Source organism: Heterodontus francisci, chromosome 12 (genome assembly GCF_036365525.1).
Source record: "Heterodontus francisci isolate sHetFra1 chromosome 12, sHetFra1.hap1, whole genome shotgun sequence".
Classification (NCBI taxonomy): Eukaryota; Metazoa; Chordata; class Chondrichthyes; order Heterodontiformes; family Heterodontidae; genus Heterodontus; species Heterodontus francisci.
Genome location: NC_090382.1, coordinates 53,151,959 through 53,169,820, shown reverse-complemented (window position 1 = coordinate 53,169,820; position 17,862 = coordinate 53,151,959). Strand labels below are relative to the sequence as shown.

The 17,862-nt window shown below is 43.2% G+C and overlaps 1 protein-coding gene across 5 annotated transcripts in view; it reads left to right on the top strand.

Annotated features, from left to right (window-relative positions):
• htr4 (5-hydroxytryptamine receptor 4) overlaps nucleotides 1–17,862 on the top strand; it is a 198,618-nt gene that overhangs the window by 103,625 nt on the left and 77,131 nt on the right. For 4 of the 5 annotated variants that reach the window (XM_068042950.1, XM_068042953.1, XM_068042951.1 and 1 more), the window contains one exon: nucleotides 3,142–3,219. The exons of the other annotated variant lie outside the window; for it this stretch is intronic. In XM_068042950.1, the coding sequence (XP_067899051.1) occupies nucleotides 3,142–3,219 (78 nt within the window). The remainder of the gene's footprint in view (nucleotides 1–3,141; nucleotides 3,220–17,862) is intronic. 5 annotated transcript variants of the gene reach the window in all.

The window sequence follows — 17,862 nt, the reverse complement described above, 5'->3', positions numbered from 1 at the left end:
GTTCAGAAGGGTGCCCAAAGCTCCACTTCAAGGATGCTTGCAAGCATGACTTAAAGGCTCTAAATGTCAACTATCACACCTGGGAGGCATAAGCTAGCGAAATAGGGAAATGGCAACACATCCTGTGGACTGGGGTGCACTACCATGATGACCAGTTGCTACAGCAGCTTGGCAACAGATGCCAATGTCAAAACAACAACTCACAGAGTCACTTGGCAGCTTCACGTGCAGCACTGGTGGCAAAACCTGCCTCTCAAGGATTGGCCTTCACAGCCATCAACAAAGGTGCACCAAGAGAAGACACCCCACTTAAATGGAGTGTTTGCTGTGTGTCCATCATCTTTCGTAGATGGACGGATACAAACCAACCATTCAGAAGGGCTGCATAGTTCATATTCTTCTTCATGGAGGCAGGTAAACAAATAGAGAGTTTTTCAGTTCTGCAAACTGGCAAGGAGCAATTAATGGAACATATATGCCATGCCAAGCTCCATATGACAACCCACTTTATGTTTAGGATAGGATTTCATTCTGTTAATGTCCAATTAGTGTGTAACACCAATTACCTTATCCTGCACGCCAATACCAGATACCCAGGATGCTGCCATGATGTTTTAATCATACGACAATCTGCAATGCCAGTTCTCATCTCTCAGAATCATATATCAGTCAAGTCTTCTGTGCTAAACTGTAATATGAGCTGGATTTAACACAAAATACCTGAGTATTAACATTTATATGTTAGCTTGTTGTTGACCTTTTATGAAGTTTCTGTTATTTATCTAGCTGCACCTTAAGGCTTTAGACCGCCTACCAATTTTAAGAAGACAGGCTGAGAAATATTTTAGAAATTTGACAAGTACAATCGGAATTTATAATAGAATGGGCAGATCTCGGGTAAAGTGGAACTTCTATCCACCCATTGCCATTGTCCCTAATCATGTTGGAAATCCCAGGGACAGTGACATTTAAATGTTAGGAGAGGGCACATTCTGGGGCAGCTGTCTGACTTGAGGGGAGGAAGAATCAGTGGGCACAGGGGCTCTGGTAGAGTGACTAAAAAAAATGGAAGAACCTCTCTGGTGCCTTCTTTTGCCAGTGGTCTGAGATTTCCACAGGTCGTCTGCCAAAGGAACTCAGATATGCAGAAGAACACCTGCAGAAATTCTGTATCTGTTTCTCCTTTTTGCTGTGTACCCAGCCATTGCAGAAGGGAGAGGGGATGGTCTTCCATCTTACTCCCTGATCAGTGATTTATCTATAGGACTGTCAATAAAACTGGCCACATCTACTCCGTTCCTGGAGTGCAGGTTTTAAGAAGATACCTCCTGCTATTGTCAAAAAGAATCAAGAGCATCCAGGCTTAATGGACCCAGGTTGAGCCAATGTCCCTCATTCTATCAGCATTCTATGAGCCGTCACATTCAATAAACTGATTCACTTAGTTTTAATACACATTGCCAATGCCTGCATCTTGTGGGTTTTTAAAAAGCCTATGTGAATTCACTTCATTTTAAAACATAGCAATTATACATTGTTCATTTCCAGAACTGCTCTATGAAGAAAAAATGCACTAAAGAATGTCAAAATGTGGCAAACATTAAATAATCACTTTTACAGGTGTTTTGGTTGCTCTTTTTGTTACCTGTTATCAAAATTGCATCACCATAATAGCACATTTCAAAATCCTCCATTCTTATCTTTTATTAGTAGTTTATTCATCTTAACAACAAAGAAAGACACGTCACCAATCTTTTCAAAAATATACCTTTTGGCAGTAATGTGCCTTGATAAAGTCACAAAGAAGAGCTCCCTCCTGCACCGAGTGTGAATGTTTCCAATTTCCCACAACACCCAGTCATCATTGTGCATTTGCAATTTAAGAGCAGATTTTCTGAGTTCTCACATATGGCAAGGTAACTCCCACATGAGTGTGATCTTCAGATAAGAAGTAGAATCAGTTACTCTTCATCACAATCTGTACTGAATTATGAACAATTTTGTGCCAATGCCACAGGCTAGAAACTTGACTGCAACTGTCCAAACTATTTTCAACTAGGATCCTTCTAGTTAACATAAACATCTATAATTCTAGGCTGAAACCAAATCTACATCTCAGAGATGAAAAGTTAAGTGTCATTTCATTGCACCATCCTATATCCACCCACTTTATTACAGTCACACAATCTGACCCTGAAAGAATGTTAGTGTCAAATTGTTCATGCAAAATTCTCCTTCCGGTTATTTTAATGGCAACCTTAACACATTTCCATTAAATGAATATATACCTTTACGAGAATGGCAAAGAAAGGAATATCAACTTAATACATTAAACATTTTCATATGAGTATCAGGGCCTTTGAGTTTAACTAGCTTAACTTTACTGAGAAAGGAAAAACTGGCATTTAAGTAGCTTTTCACATCCTCTAGAAGTTGCAAAGCACTTCACAGCCAAAGAAGGAGTAGTGATTGTTATTTTGGAGGCAAATGTGACAGCCACTTTACACACCATAAATGCAATAAATGCCCAGATAATTGTTTAGGTGGTATTGGCTGAAGGATGAATAATGGCCAGGTTTCCAGGAGAACTCGCTGCACTTGTTTAAAGCATATCATGGGATCTTTTATGGGCACTTGAACAGACAGACTTTTTGGTTTAACCTCATCTGCAAGACTCACTATTGAAGTGATTTTTTTCTATTCAGTTCATATATTCTCCACAAATAATCCTCACGTCTTTATTATAGCTCAGTCAAACTTTTCAGTGTTTGTGAATTCCCACCTCTTCCTACTATATCTTTCATTAACTGTAACACTGGGAAATAAACAAATGAATCATACGTATCATTATTTTAGATCTGGGTTATACTCAAGAATTATTTATGTTTCTAGACATATTGGGCTGCATTTTACCGGCCCCTCAATGCTGTGGGTCGTGGCGGGGGGTGGGGGGCAGTAAAATTCTGTGGGGAGAGGCCTGCCTCGACCCGCGACATTGAGACGGGCCCACCGCATACTACCGGCGGCGGGGGGACCTCGGTGCGCCACCACTGCCCCCCTCCCACCCTGCCGCCTGGCAGTGGGCTCTTCATCTGCATATTTAAATTAACATTAATAATATGTAAATAAACTTAACTGCAGGCAGCAGCCGTCCCACGCCGATTTTACAGCCAACGAACGCAGATCGCGTGCCTTCAGATCGCCATACGGGGTTTTGAGGTGAGAACCTGGTGGGGAGGGGGAAAGAATAAAATTTTCATTCCAGGAGGGGTGGGAGAGCGGGGAAATCAATTTTTATTAGTTGTGTGAATGGTGGGAAGGGGTTGAAGGGCAAATGATTGAAGGTTGGGGGGGGAAGTTCGGGTAGGAAATAAAGTGTTTTGTGTCAATGAGTGCCAATTAAAAGACCATTGAAGGGGTTGGGGAAGGGCCTCCATAACATAAATGTCTATTCAATAAAAATTGGCACTAATGTTCCTTTATAAATGTAAACCTGTGTTAAGGGCTAAAAGCCCTTTAAACATGGCGCCAGCGTCTCTGGAGTGGCACCGGACACCGTTGCTAGGGATGCGGGGGACGCGGCGGCCGCCGCCTCTACGCCATAGGGGCCGGCCGCTCCACCCCCTCTATTTAAATCGTCCCCCACGTGTAATATCGCGGAGGCTCAGGGATAGTGCATCCGCCATCAGAGAGTGCCGCCGCAAACTGCAGCACACTCGTAAAATTCAGCCCATTAGATATAAGCATCCTCATTTTGTATAATCTTTAAAATACTCACTTCTTTACTTGTATTTGTTAGTTAATAAAAGGTAGAAGACTTTCCTAAGTTGTTTTCTTTAATTAAAGAGGTAGAACAGGAGATAAAACTGAAATCTACTGGCTGGCAAGTTTAATTAATGGTGACTATATATAATCAGTTGACAAGCAGAAGTAGCATTTGTAAAGCTCTGCCAGTTAGTGTGCTTGCTGTAACAAATTTTCCAGGTTTTTAAACAGCTTATCAGATTTCCAAATTTTAGACATGGAGTCATAGAGTTATACAGCACAGAAACAGGCCATTTGGCCCATCGTGTCCGTGCTGACCATCAAGCAACTATCTATTCTAATCCCACTTTCCAGCACTTAGCCTGTAGCCTTGTATGCTCTAGCATTTCAAGTGCTCATCTAAATACTTCTTAAATGTTGTGAGGGTTCCTGCCTCTACCACCCCTTCAGGCAGTGTGTTCCAGATTCCAACCACCCTCTGGGTGAAAAAAGTTTCCTCAAATCCCCTCTAAACCTCTTGCCCCTTACCTTAAATCTATGCCCCCTAGTTACTGACACCTCCACTAAGGGAAAAAGTTTCTTCCTATCTTCCCTAACTATGCCTCTCATAATTTTGTATACCTCAATCGGGTCCCCCCTCAGCCCTCGCCTATCCAGTCTCTCGTCATAGCTGAAATGCTCCAGCCCAGTTAACATCCTGGTGAATCTCCTCGGCACTCTCTCCAGTGCAATCACATCCTTGCTATAGTGTGGCGACCAGAACTGTACACAGTACTGCAGCTGTGGCCTAACTAGTGTTTATACAGCTCCATCACAACCTCCCTACTCTTATATTTTATTCCCTGGCTAATAAAGGCAAGTATAAGTATCCCATATGCCTTCCTTACCACCTTATCTACCTGTGCTGCTGCCTTCAGTGATCTGACAAGTACACCAAGATCCCTCTGACACTCTGTACTTCCTAGGGTCCTACCATCGATTGTATATTCCCTTGCCTTGTTAGTCCTCCCAAAATGCCTCACCTAAACAGGCAACAGAGTGGGAGAGCATGCAAAGGAGTTTGAAGGAAAAGTAGGGAGAGTCTGAGAGTAAGGAGAGAGAGAGTGGAGGGGAAGAGAGGGAAGAAAAATAATGGGGAGACGGTGAGGAGAAAGAGGGAGATGAGAAAGAGGATGGGGAAAAGAAGACAAGCAGGTTGGATCCAAATAGCTATGCAATGCTTAAATGTGATGATAAGGGGATTAATGTGAATCTGCAATCCTAACCTTGCATTTCTGATCAGTGTGTTTTGTGTGTGTGTGTTGTGGGAAGTGGGGTTGGGATTCTGATCCAGTCTTGACATTTTTGTTCATGGTGGGCATGGGAAGATTTGATTTTATTATGCTTAGTGCCCCCACTCCCCACACTGAGTATTGTCCTGTCTACACATTTCTCCTCAGCTGGGATGTAAGCTTGGAGATAGTAATTTTTGTTTGGGCAGAGGTTAGGCCAGTGAATTCAGAATACACAATCTGATTTCAAAGAACTCTACTGACTTTAACAGCTCCTGAGAGGCCACATTAGATTTTTAAAAAATAAATTTCTGCATAAAGATTATGCAGGGCTCCTTGTAAGGCTGTTGCATAATGTTAGATGCTACCCCATTATTTTAAATTTATCACTTAATGTGACATTCACAACTTACATCACTGTTTTAATAGCTAATAAATAAGTTGCAATATTCCATTTGAAGTATGAGTGAAATACTAAGAACAGTTTTCAGTCTGATAATATATATATTGACATTAACGCTCTTTGTTGCACTTGAATAGTCCTCCTGGCTGCACAAAAATCTTGTTACCCGCTGCCACCCTATTTTCTCCACATCTCCACTATGATTATATGGCAAAAATATCAACCGACTTTTCAGAGGGGATGTGTTAATAAAACTGCATCAGGTTACCACTCTTAAGTATATCAAGCATTATTTTTAAATGCAAACTTAAATGTTCTAATGGATGACTTTATATTTGTATTAATGCAAATGAGTTTGAGTGAAAACTTGAACCATAAAATCAATTTGAAAAACCAACACAATTTTGATTGCAATTTGAGCTCGAATGGCTGATGCGCTGAAAGTGGAAACTCTACCCCTTTACGTTATTTGAATTTTCAGTGTTTTGCAAGTTTAATGAATTGACCTTGATTTAGCCATTTGTCCTTGATTTTCAAGTTTGCCAGTTGATAGTATTGATAGGGTCAGTCTGTTAGGCAGAGGACCAGATAGGGCTGCTGTAAGATAAATTACTTAATCTACAGCTCCGACAACTCAGTCAACCCCACAAGAGATAACTTATCTGTCCATTGTGCAGTAAAGGTTAAATTTAAAACAAAACAAGTGAACTGTGCTTTAGGTGATGTAAGCTGTATAAATATAAATGTAGAATGTTTATTTACAGCACCCTTAAATTTCAAAACTAGAATGTACATGATTTCAGATGATCAATCAAACTTAAAAAAAAATTGGAATTATTAGTTTCCAAGACTGGCAAGGGCCCAGATGTCCATGTCAAAAGAATGGTGAGGCTAAGGTTGCTTGCAGTTATTTATGCACATATGGTGCAGCAACGTTAGGCGATGGGCAGATGTCTGGTTAAACTCAAAATTCCAAAACTTACTTTCCATGTTGCACCACTCCACGTTTAGCTTTTTGAAGTCAGCATCTTGCTCACCACTGAACTCACCACAGAAAGTGAAGTCTTGCCTTTCAATGATGTGATAGGTGTTAATTACTGCCAATCAACCTCTCTCACAGTGAAAATTAACTACTGCAATGTGGACTCTTATTCCTTCATCATTAATTGTTGTCAACGATTTTTTTTAAAGTAGCATTTTAAATTTATACATTTTTTAATAAACGTTTCCTTTCTGTTCCCTCCCTCTTAATCCAATCTATCTTTCCCTCTCTTTATTTCTCCTTCTTGTCATTGAATTAGTCCACTCTAACTTACATTTCTGTCTCATTTCTTTGAGTAATTTCACAGTCTTTCAATCTTATTGGTTAAGGAGATACACAGATGTTTGCCCTGTTCATTCAGGTCCTAGATACCCTGTTGCCCTCACTGCAACTTTATCAATTTCCCACTTTCAGCAAATAGATACACAGAAAATGTAGAAGCCTAGACATGGAGGGGCAAGTCTTACTAATGGCAGATGTCATTAGATGCCCTGCTACAGAAAAATGTGGCCCAATATTTTAGTAATGATTGAAATTTTTAATATTTCTAAAAGGAAATACAGCAAAGTAGTTAAATGTTGTATCTAGAACAGCGAAGTGTACTTAGTACAGGAAGTCCATAATTAACACGGTTGCAAATTAAAAGATTGAGATCAATAGACATTAGTAATTATCAATTCACACCTTATTGCAATGAAGGATCGGAAGAAAGCCATTATCATGGATAACGGTATCACCTCTATTAAAAATTAGAACCTTGTCAAGACCTTTCTCAGGAATATTTCAAATTGTCTATTCCGTGAGATTTTTGTCTGTAATTTTAAAATATGTGTTAAGAGTTGATATCTCAGAAGAAATAATAATACTAGAGCAAAGAGCTATTGAAATGTCAGCAGTAGCTATAACTGCAGATCTAATTGAAAGTGATTGTTAGCTTTCTTTTTATTATGTGTACTGTTGAATAAATCTAATCTTTATATTTCAATTTGTGAGGCTAAAAATATCCAGGGCCCTGAAAGGTTGTTGCTGATAAGGATACTGCATAACTGAGTTCTTGAACAAACAATCATCCTTTTGTAACCTAACAACAATAATATATACAAACTAGGATTTAAAATGTTTGGAGGCTGTAATGAGAAAAGAACCATTGCTTGCTAACCAGACTTTAATTTTGAAGTGGTGTTCCATTGTCAATTACACAAAGAGTTGTAATCAGTGAAGAAGTACTTTCATAAAATTAGTTTTTATTTTCATTGACTGTATTTTCCTAGTGCTGGTATTCTGAGGCTGCTTTGCCTGACTGCTGTTTCTTACCTACAGGCAATGTACTTACAACTTTCCATTTATTTCCCTGCAGTTTTTTTCAGAGGGGCAGAAATTTTTAAGGTTTTGATTTTTCTGCATGTGGTAGTCTATTAACTTTTTAATCATTTTCAAAGGAGAACTTTTACAAAAAATATTCAATTGTGAACATACTAACATAATGGATAGGAAAAGATCAGTTGGACCATTGAACCTATGATGCTTTAAGCACAATGACTCACAACACACATCTTCCAGCAGCCATGTAATCTCCAGGGAGAGGCAAAAGAAATGCATTTAAAAAAAGGTTAATTTAGGAGGGAAATATCTGGAAAATTCCTCTCTGTACCCTTTAGGTGATCAAAACTAGTTTAGAAGACCACATAGACTCTGATTTATATTACTTAGTATTCCATTTATCTTTTGTATGTTGTAATCTCTGCCCCCGCTTTTCTGAGCCTATGCAGTGAACCAGCATTCACTGCAGAAGCTGGCAACTTGATCCATAGGTCAACTATCCTCTAAGAAACGAAGAACCAACTGACATCTAACCTCGTACTGGCCTTGCATAACTTATATGTATGACCCCTGGCTTATCTAATCTAAGTGAAATAATGTCCCTGATATTAACAGGGAGATGGGAGGGTGGGAGCATAATAGTGCAGAGAGAACCCAGTAAGGGTGGGAATGTGGAGGCCCTGCCAATCTTAAATAATCTGCAGGACTTTCCTGTTCAACAGCCAGCCAAATTGAAAGACGGACAAATTGATAGCCTGAATGACAGGAGGGAGCGCGATTTGCAGCAAGAGGCCTCAGCTGGCGACCCATGGGAATGGTCCCTGGAAGCAATCGGGGGGAGGTTTGGTCTTGAAGTGATTAGGGGTAGATGGTCTGGCCATGATTGGGGGGGTGGGGGTGAGTGCAAAGGAGGCCCTAGGCATCCTTGAGAGGCCTAAAGAAGTCCTCTCGGACCACAAAGAAAATATAAATTAAAAATTTACCTTCTTGATCTCTTCTGACCCAGGATCCAGCTCCTTCCTGGTTTTTCCCGACAAGGAAGTCAACACTACCTCCCGTTCCTCCACTCAGGCCTCAGTTTGAATTTGCAGATCTGGTCCCGATAATATCAGGTTAGTATTGGTGTGCAGGAGGAAGGAAAGGGGATTGGAGGTGTTGACTAACTCATGCTATTTTAATTCCTCCCCCCAGCTCAGTTTCCACTGGGGGCAGTCAAAAGTTGAGGTCAATCTGTCAGTATGAACACTGATTAGTCTCCTCATTATTTTAAACCCCTTTATTGGATCACCCCAGAGTTTTCACAGAATCATTACAGTGCAGAAGGAGGCCATTCAGCCCATCAGGTCTGCACTGGCTCTCTGAAAGAGCAATTCCCTCAGTTCCATTCCCCTGCCTTTTCCCCGTAACCCTGCACATTCCTCCTTTGTACCTCTAAACTACCAGGTTCATACTAGAATATATAAAACCAAGTTAAAAATTAAGACCACAGATTTATGTATCATGAGTAAGTCTGGATATATAGTGGAATTATTTAAAATGGCCGACTGGAATGGAACAATAAAGCAGAGATTGACACAAATGCAATTTGTCAGATAATTCAGAATAATATCAGGGGTCAACCATAGCTATCTGTAAGGTCCATTGTATTTTAATGCCTTTATAAATCATGTGGCTAGGGATTTGATAGAAATTGATTTCCATTCACACAGAGTAGCTAGTTCATTGGTGAGTGCCATTTTATATGGAGGTGATAGTGTTTTGGTATCACAAACATCTATTGAGCTACCAGGACTTAATAGATCTTGTTCTTGACTACTGTCCAAAACAATGGACTTCATAACAATAAAGATGCCAAATAATAAAAATGTTTTGGGGCCAATGTTAGACTTGTACCCGACACAGGCAGCATGTCAGCAGAGTGCTCAATATACATGCCAGCGTGTGTCACTGCAAGGCATTGAGAGGTTTGACCCCAGGCCTTATCTGCATTTAAGCAGCTCTGCGGACAGAGATTGGGCCTCTGATACAGCTCATCTGTTTGGAGACAAAGACCCGCCTTCACATTGAGGATACCCTCCACCATGTTGTGTGGCACTACCACTGTGCTAAATGGGATATATTTTAAACACATCTAGCAACACAAAACTGGGCATCCATGAGGTGCTGTGGGCCATCAGCAGCAGCAGAATTTTACTCAACCACAATCTGTAACATTATGGCCTGGCAAATCCCCCACTGTACCCTCAAACCAGGGGACCAACCCTGGTTCAATGAAGAGTGCAGGAGGACATGCCAGGAGCAGCACCAGGCATACCTCAAAATGAGGTGTCAACCTGGTGAAGCTACAACACAGGACTACTTGCATGCCAAACTGCATAAGCAGGATGTGATAGAGCTAAGCGATCCCACACCAACGGATTAGGTCTAAGCTCTGCAGTCCTGCCTATCCAGTCAAAGTGGTGGTGGATCATTAAACAACTGACAGGAGCAGGAGGCTCCACAAACATCCCCATCCTCAATGATGGGGGAGCCCAGCACATCAGCACAAAAGACAAGACTGAAGTATCTGCATCCATCTTCAGCCAGAAGTGCTGAGTAGATGATCCATCTTAGCTCCTGAGGTCCCCAGCATCACAGATGCAATTCTTCAGCCATTTCGATTCACTCCGCGTGATATCAAGAAATGATGGAAGGCACCGGCTACAGCAAAGGCTATGGGCCCTGACAACATTCTGGCAATAGTGCTGAAGACCTGTACTCCAGAGCTTGCTGTGCCCCTTACCAGTACAACTACAACACTGGCATCTACCCGGCAACATGGAAAATTGCCCAAGTACGTCCTGTACATAAAAAGCAGCTCAAGTCCAACCTGACCAATTACCGCCCCATCAGTCTACCCTCGATCATTAATAAAGTGATGGAAGGTGTCGTCGACAGTGCTATCAAGACGCACTTGCTTAGCAGTAACCTGCTCAGTGAAGCTTAATTTGGGTTCCACCAGGGCCACTCAGATCTTGACCTCGTTACAGCCTTGGTTCAAACATGGACAAAACAGCTGAACTTAAGAGGTGAGGTGAGAGCGACTGCCTGTGACATCAAGGCTGTATTTGACCGAGTATGGCATCAAAGAGCCCTAGCAAAACTGGGGTCAATCGGAATCGGAGGGAAAACTCTCCGCTAATTGGAGTCGTACCAAACACAAAGGAAGATGGTTGTGGTTATTGGACGACAATCATCTCAGTCCCATAACATCACTGCAGGAGTACCTCAGGGTAGTGTCCTAGGTTCACCTATCTTCAGCTGCTTCATCTATCACCTTCCTTCAATCATAAGATCAGAAGTGGAGATGTTCGCTGATGATTGAACAATTGAACAATATTCAGCACCATTTGCGACTCCTCAGATACTGAAGCAGTCTGTGTAGAAATGCAGCAAGACCTGGACAATATCCAGGTTTGGGCTGATAAGTGGCAAGTAACATTCATGCCACACAAGTGCCAGGCAATGACTACCTCAAACAAGAGTGAATCTAACCATCTCCCCTTGACATTCAATGGCAGTACGATCGCTGAATTCCCCACTATCAACATCCTGGGGTTACCATGGACCAGAAACTGGAGTAGCCATATAAATACCGCAGCTACAAGAGCAGGTCAGAGGCTAGAGATTCTGCAGCGAGTAGCTCACCTCCTGACTCCCCAAAGCCTGTCCACCATCTAAAAGGCACAAGTCAGGAGTGTGACGGAATAGTCTCCACTTCTGGATGGGTGCAGCTCCTACAACACTCAAGAAGCTCGACACCATCCAGGACAACGCAGCCCGCTTTACTGACACCCCATCCACAAACATTCACTCCCTCCACCACCGGCGCACAGTGGCAGCAGTGTGTACCACCTACCAGATGCACTGCAGTAACTCACCAAGGCTCCTTAGATAGCTCCTTCCAAACCCGCAACCTCTACCAACAGGATTAGGGCATCAGGTGCATGGGAATACCACCACCTACAAGTTCCTCTCCAAGTCACACACCATCCTGACATGGAACTATATTGCCGTTCCTTCAATGTTGCTGGGTCAAAATCCTGGAACTCCCTTCCTAACAGCACTGTAGGTGTACCTACCCCACATGGACTGCAGTGGTTCAAGAAGGTGGCTCACCACCACCTTCTCAAGGGCATTTAGGGATGGGTAATAAATGCTTGCCTAGCCAGCAATGCCCACATCCCATGAACGAATAAAAAAAAGTCACTGTTGCCCACATACTTCTTGTAGCGATGTGGAGTATTCCGGATAGATATCCATAGATCACTCTCTCTCCCTCTCTCTCTCTGACAGTTGCAGGTATTGGGAGCGCTCAGCTCAGCAGTTTTGTGGTTGGTCAGCTCTTTTAAAAGACATTGCGCTGACAGGTGCTGACATCAGGAACAGCGGTTTCCCAACTTCGGACAGATTTGGGGTTTTCCAGCAGAATCTGTCTGACGTTGGGAAACCACTGTTCCCGCTCCCAGTACCTGTCAGCTGTGAAGCTGACAGCGCGATGTTTTAAATAGCCGGTTTTGAAGAAGTAGCCAATGGAAAATTTCTCATCTCTGAAGTACATCCGCGGGCTGGATGGAAACCTTCGGCGGGCCGGGTGCTGGGCCATGGGCCATATGTTGTACAACCCTGGTAATACAGCCTTGGTGAGACTGCACCTGGAGTATTATGTACAGTTTTGGTCACCTCATCTAAGGAAGGATATACTTGCCGTAGAGGAAGTGCAATGGAGGTTCACCAGACTAATCCCTGGGATGGTGGGATTGTCTTCGAAGGAGAGATTGAGGAAACTGGGACTGTATCCTCTAGAGTTTCCAAGAATGAGAGGTGATCTCATTGAAACTTACAAAATTCTTACAGGTGTTTCCCTGGCTGGTGAGTCTAGAACTATGGGACATAGTCTCAGAATAAGGGGTATGCCACTAAAAACTGAAATGAGGAGGTATTTCTTCACTCAGAGGGCGGTGAATCTTTGGAATTTTCTACTGCATGGGGCTGTGGAACCTCAATCATTGAGCATGTTTAAAACAGTAATCGATAGATATCTGGATACTAATGACATTAAGAGATATGGGAATAGCGCTGGAAAGTGGCATTGAGGTAGATGATCAAGCATGATCTAATTGAATGGTGGACAGGCTCGACAGGCTGAATGACCTACTCCTGCTCCTATGTTCCTAAGTAAAATGTAACATTAAACAGCTTGTTTTCTGTGGCAGAAATCATCTAATTTTAAAAGAATGCCTGAGAAAAGAGTTAGGGCTAAAGTGCTGTGGCTTCATTAAGTCTAAAATAACAGCCCTAATTCCTTATCTGATGGAACAGTGGACATACAGAAAATGAGGAACTTGGGGAAAAAAATGCATTTTGTCAGAAGAACTCTGCTTTGACTATCTATTGTCCCTGGGTTACTTGATTTTAAAATTCTCATCCTTATTTTCAAATTTCTCCAGGGCCTCACCCCTCCCTATCTCTGTAATCTCCAGCTCTACAACCCTCCGTGTTCTCTGCACTCCTCAAATTCTGGCCTCTTTCACATCCATGATTTTCATCACTCCACCATTGGCAACCATGCCTTTAACTGCCTAGGCCTTAAGCTCTGGTATTCCCACCATAAAGCTTGCTGCCTCTCTACCTCTCCTCCTTTGAGACGCTCACTAAAACCTAACTCATCTGTCCTAATGGCTCCTTGAAGACACTGCTTAAATCTTAAGATGTTATATGTGTGTTTTATGCTGGAGAGCAGAATGAGAATGATATTCAGGAGCAAAAAGATAAAAATACAGTTTATTTACTGGATGAGTATATAATCAATGGTAGAAAATTGACTTCACTGTAAATTTGTTTTAGAGGTTATGTAAAGCTTGGAAAGCATATTGACTGCAAAGTTCGGCTCTGTAACACTGAGCATGTGGTGCTGGGCTTTGACAAGGAGGTCAGAGGAGTTGGACGGCCTGTCAGGAGAGAGCCTGCTTTCAGTAATGGGGGCTGTAGTTGCTCTTACAGATGGAGCACAGGCAGCAGAGAGGAGAAGCTGTGTGCAGAGGGAGGAGGAGGAGAGCTCTCAGTAGAAGGCTCTACACACCAAGTGTCTTCAAGGAGAACTTCCAGCTCAACTTCAGCCACTGTGGGGCATCCAGATCACCAAGAATGTGGTGACTGAACTGTGCCACCTCCACCAGCTGCCAATGGCGATGAAGATCACCGTGGCCCTAAACTTCTATTCTGGGGCCCTTCAAGGTGGAAACAGATGGCACTTGCAACATTTAACAGTTCACTGTCCATCGCTGTATCAGGGAGGTGACAGAGGTGCTGTACAGAAGGAGAGGGGACTTCATCATCTCTTTTACCAGAGAGGAGCAGGAGGAGAGAGCACGTGGCTTTGCCAGGCCAGCGGGATTCCCAATGGTGCAAGGAACCATCAACTGCACACACACGTCTCTGTGGGCCCCACATATAAATGGGGAAACAAGCCCAAGGGCTACCACTCCATGAAGGTGCAGCTGGTGTGTGACAGTGCCCAGAGGATCCTGTTGGCGAATGCCTGCTATCCTGGCAGCAACAATGATGCATTCGGCCTGTGGCAGTCAGGTGTACCCGCCATCTTTGGGCCACCACGAAGAACCAGAGTGTGGTTGCTGGGTGGCAAGAGATATCCGCTCTACATCTGGCTTAAGACTTCCCTCCACCACTCAACTACACATGGACAGTGTGTCTGCAGTGAGAGCCATACAGCTATCAGGAACATTGTGGAACAAACCATCGGCATCCTCAAACAATGTTTCTATTTCCTGGACCGTTTAGAGGGAGTCTTCCAGTACTGGCCGGAGCATGTCTCCAAGTTCGTGGTCATTTGTTATCATGAGGGTGCAGCCTTTGCCAACAGTCCTTTGGAGACTATCACAGAAGAAGCAGGAGGAAGAAGAGGATAAGGAGCAGGAAAAGGAGGAGGGAGAGAAGGCAGGGAGGAGGAATCTGGAACCTCTTCACTCCAGATGGGCTGTTCGTGAGTGGATACCCAGATTACGTTACCCCTGAGATCTCAACCCCATATCATAGTTGCTCCATGATTCCTCCCCTTTCAATCCATCTGCTATGGACCATCACAGTGTCCTCTTAGCCAAAATCCTAAAATAAAACCACTAACAAAAAAACATTCTATGATAGCTTTATCCAAGAACACTTCCAATAATGCATAACAAACTGAGCTTTTCACCCTTGTGCATTCCCTTCGTGCCTGTCTTGCAGGTCCCTGTTTTCCTTCGCAGTTCTACCCCACTGACTGCAGCATTGCTGGTGGAAGGCTGCTGACTTTCGCTGAGGGTGACTGCAGATTGCTTCGCAGGTTGACTTTGAGGAGCCCTGGGCCTTGAGGACCCGGCTTTGGACTACTCCACCTCAACATCTGTGGCTGGAGTCTGGACTAGCTGGCTGACAGGTAACAGCAGAGGCACTGGTAGCGTGGCAGTGGTGGGAGAGTGAAAGCTATTATCATGAAAGAGGACAGCATGTTCATGCACCACAGACCCACTGCACTCCTCTGGGCAGTGCCTCAGCAATCCTAATAATCTGTATGAGGGCAGATTGCTGGACTGCTGTGTGAGTCTGCAAGCTCCTTTGAGCACTGGTATCCACAGCCAGGTTGGCAGCTCTCTGAGCCTGCATGGCACCAAGCTGGGCTTGCATGGCAACAAATATGGATCACATGACCTCAGTGTGAGCTTCCACTGCAGCATTAGGATGTTGGGTGGATTCTGCCTGTGGCACAATGGAAGCTGAGACATCACATCTGGGTCCACAACTGCTGTCAAAGAGTTGGCCACCACTTCCATGTTGCAAAGGATGGGCTCCAAGCTCTGTGCAAAGCCTTGTGCCAAGTTGATGCCAGACTCCAAATGCTCCTTGACAGTGACAGGAGACTCTATGGCAGGCCTGCACCAAGCATCTCTGTGTGCAGGCCCATCGGCATTCTCCTGTGTGCTGCCCTATCAAAGTCCTCATCTGGGTCCTCTGTAGTGAGAAGCTTTTTATGTTGTCTGATGTAACATAAAATGAGATGTGTGGCATTCAGGTTGTTGAAGATCTCAAACAGGTTTATTATAGCTAACTATTATATACAGTGCAGATCTACCTATTTTCAGGACTTGCTTCTTGGTGTTACAGTTACAGAGTGAGTCTGGCTTGCAGTCACATGACTGCGCCCTGGTACTTGGCTCATTAGCATACTAAGATCTTAAAACATAGAAAACATAGAAAATAGGTGTAGGCCATTCGGCCCTTCCAGCCTGCTCCACCAGTCATTATGATCATGGCTGATCGTCCAACTCAGTAACCTGTTTCTGCATTCCCTTTGATCCCTTTCCCATTCCCATACCCTTTGATCCCTTTCGCCCCAAGAGCTATATCTAACTCCTTCTTGAAAACATACAATGTTTTGGCCTCAACTGCTTTCTGTGGTAGCGAATTCCACAGGCTCACCACTCTGAGTGAAGTAATTTCTCCTCATCTCAGTCTTGAAAAGTTTACCCTGCATCCTTAGACTACGACCCCTGGTTCTGGACTCCCCCACCATCAGGAACATCCTCCCTGCATCTACCCTGTTAAGTCCTATTAGAATTTTAAAGGTTTCTATGAGATTCCCCCCTCACTCTTCTGAACTCCAGTGAATATAATCCTAACCGACTCAATCTCTCCTCATATGTCAGTCCCGCCATCTCAGGAATCAGTCTGGTAAACCTTCGCTGCACTCCCTCTATAGCAAGAACATCCTTCCCCAGATAAGGAGACCAAAATTGCACACAATATTCTATGTTTAGCCAAACCAAGGCCCTGTGTAACTGCAGCAAGACATCCCTGCTCCTGTACTCGAATCTCTCGCTATGAAGGCCAACATATCATTTTCCTTTTTTACTGCCTGTTGCACTTGCAAGCTTACCTTCTTGTGTACGAGAACACCCAGGTCTCGTTGCATATTCCCCTCTCTCAGTTTATAGCCATTCAGATAATAATCTGCCTTCCTGTTTTTGCTACCAAAGTGGATACTTCACATTTATCCACATTATACTGCATCTGCCGTGCATTAGCCCACTCACTCAACTTGTCCAAATCACCCTGAAGCCTCTCTGCATCCTCCTCGCAACTTACCCTCCCACCCAGTTTTGTGTCATCTGCAAATTTGGAGATATTACATTTAGTTCCCTCATCTAAATCATTAATATATATTGTGAATAGCTAGGGTCCTAGCACCGATCCCTGCTGTACCCCACTAGTCACTGCCTGCCATTTGGAAAAAGACCCATTTATCCCTAATCTTTGTTTCCTGTCTGCCAACCAATTTTCTATGCATTGCAATACACTACCCCCAATCCCATGCGCTTTACTTTTACATACTAATCTCTTATTTCTTTGCCAATTTGGGCCAGTATTTTGGGAACTTTCTTTTTAGCTGAAGAGAGGTAGTTTTTAAAGCTGTTTTCCTGTGGCCTTCAAATGTGGATTTTTTCTTCTCACTACAGCTGCCACCATGTAATGAAAAGCTTTTTATGTTGTCTGGTGCAACATGAAATGAGATGTGTGGCGTTCAGGTTGTTGAAGATCTCAAACAGGTTTATTGCAGGTAACTATTATATATAGTGCAGAGCTACCTATTTACAGGACTTACCTCTTGATGTTGCAGTTGCAGAGTGAGTCTGGCTGGCAGTCACATGAATGCATCCTGGTACTTGGCTCATTAGCATACCAAGATCTTAATGGGACATCACTCTTAAAGGCAATGACACAACATCCTCTGCAGCAGAACTTTATCTGCGACCTTGTTCCGTGGTGAGCTGGCAAATAAACTATTCTTTCTCCTTGGCCTGGCTGCTGTCGACTCATTACCATTGATATATCACATACAGATCCTATCACTATACTACCCTCTAAGGTGCACGCAGTGTAAATAAAGGAACTTGTAGGTGTAAATCTCAAAAGAATTGTAATTGTCCTAAATCTAAAGGTAAAGCTGAAGAGGCTGGATAGATAGT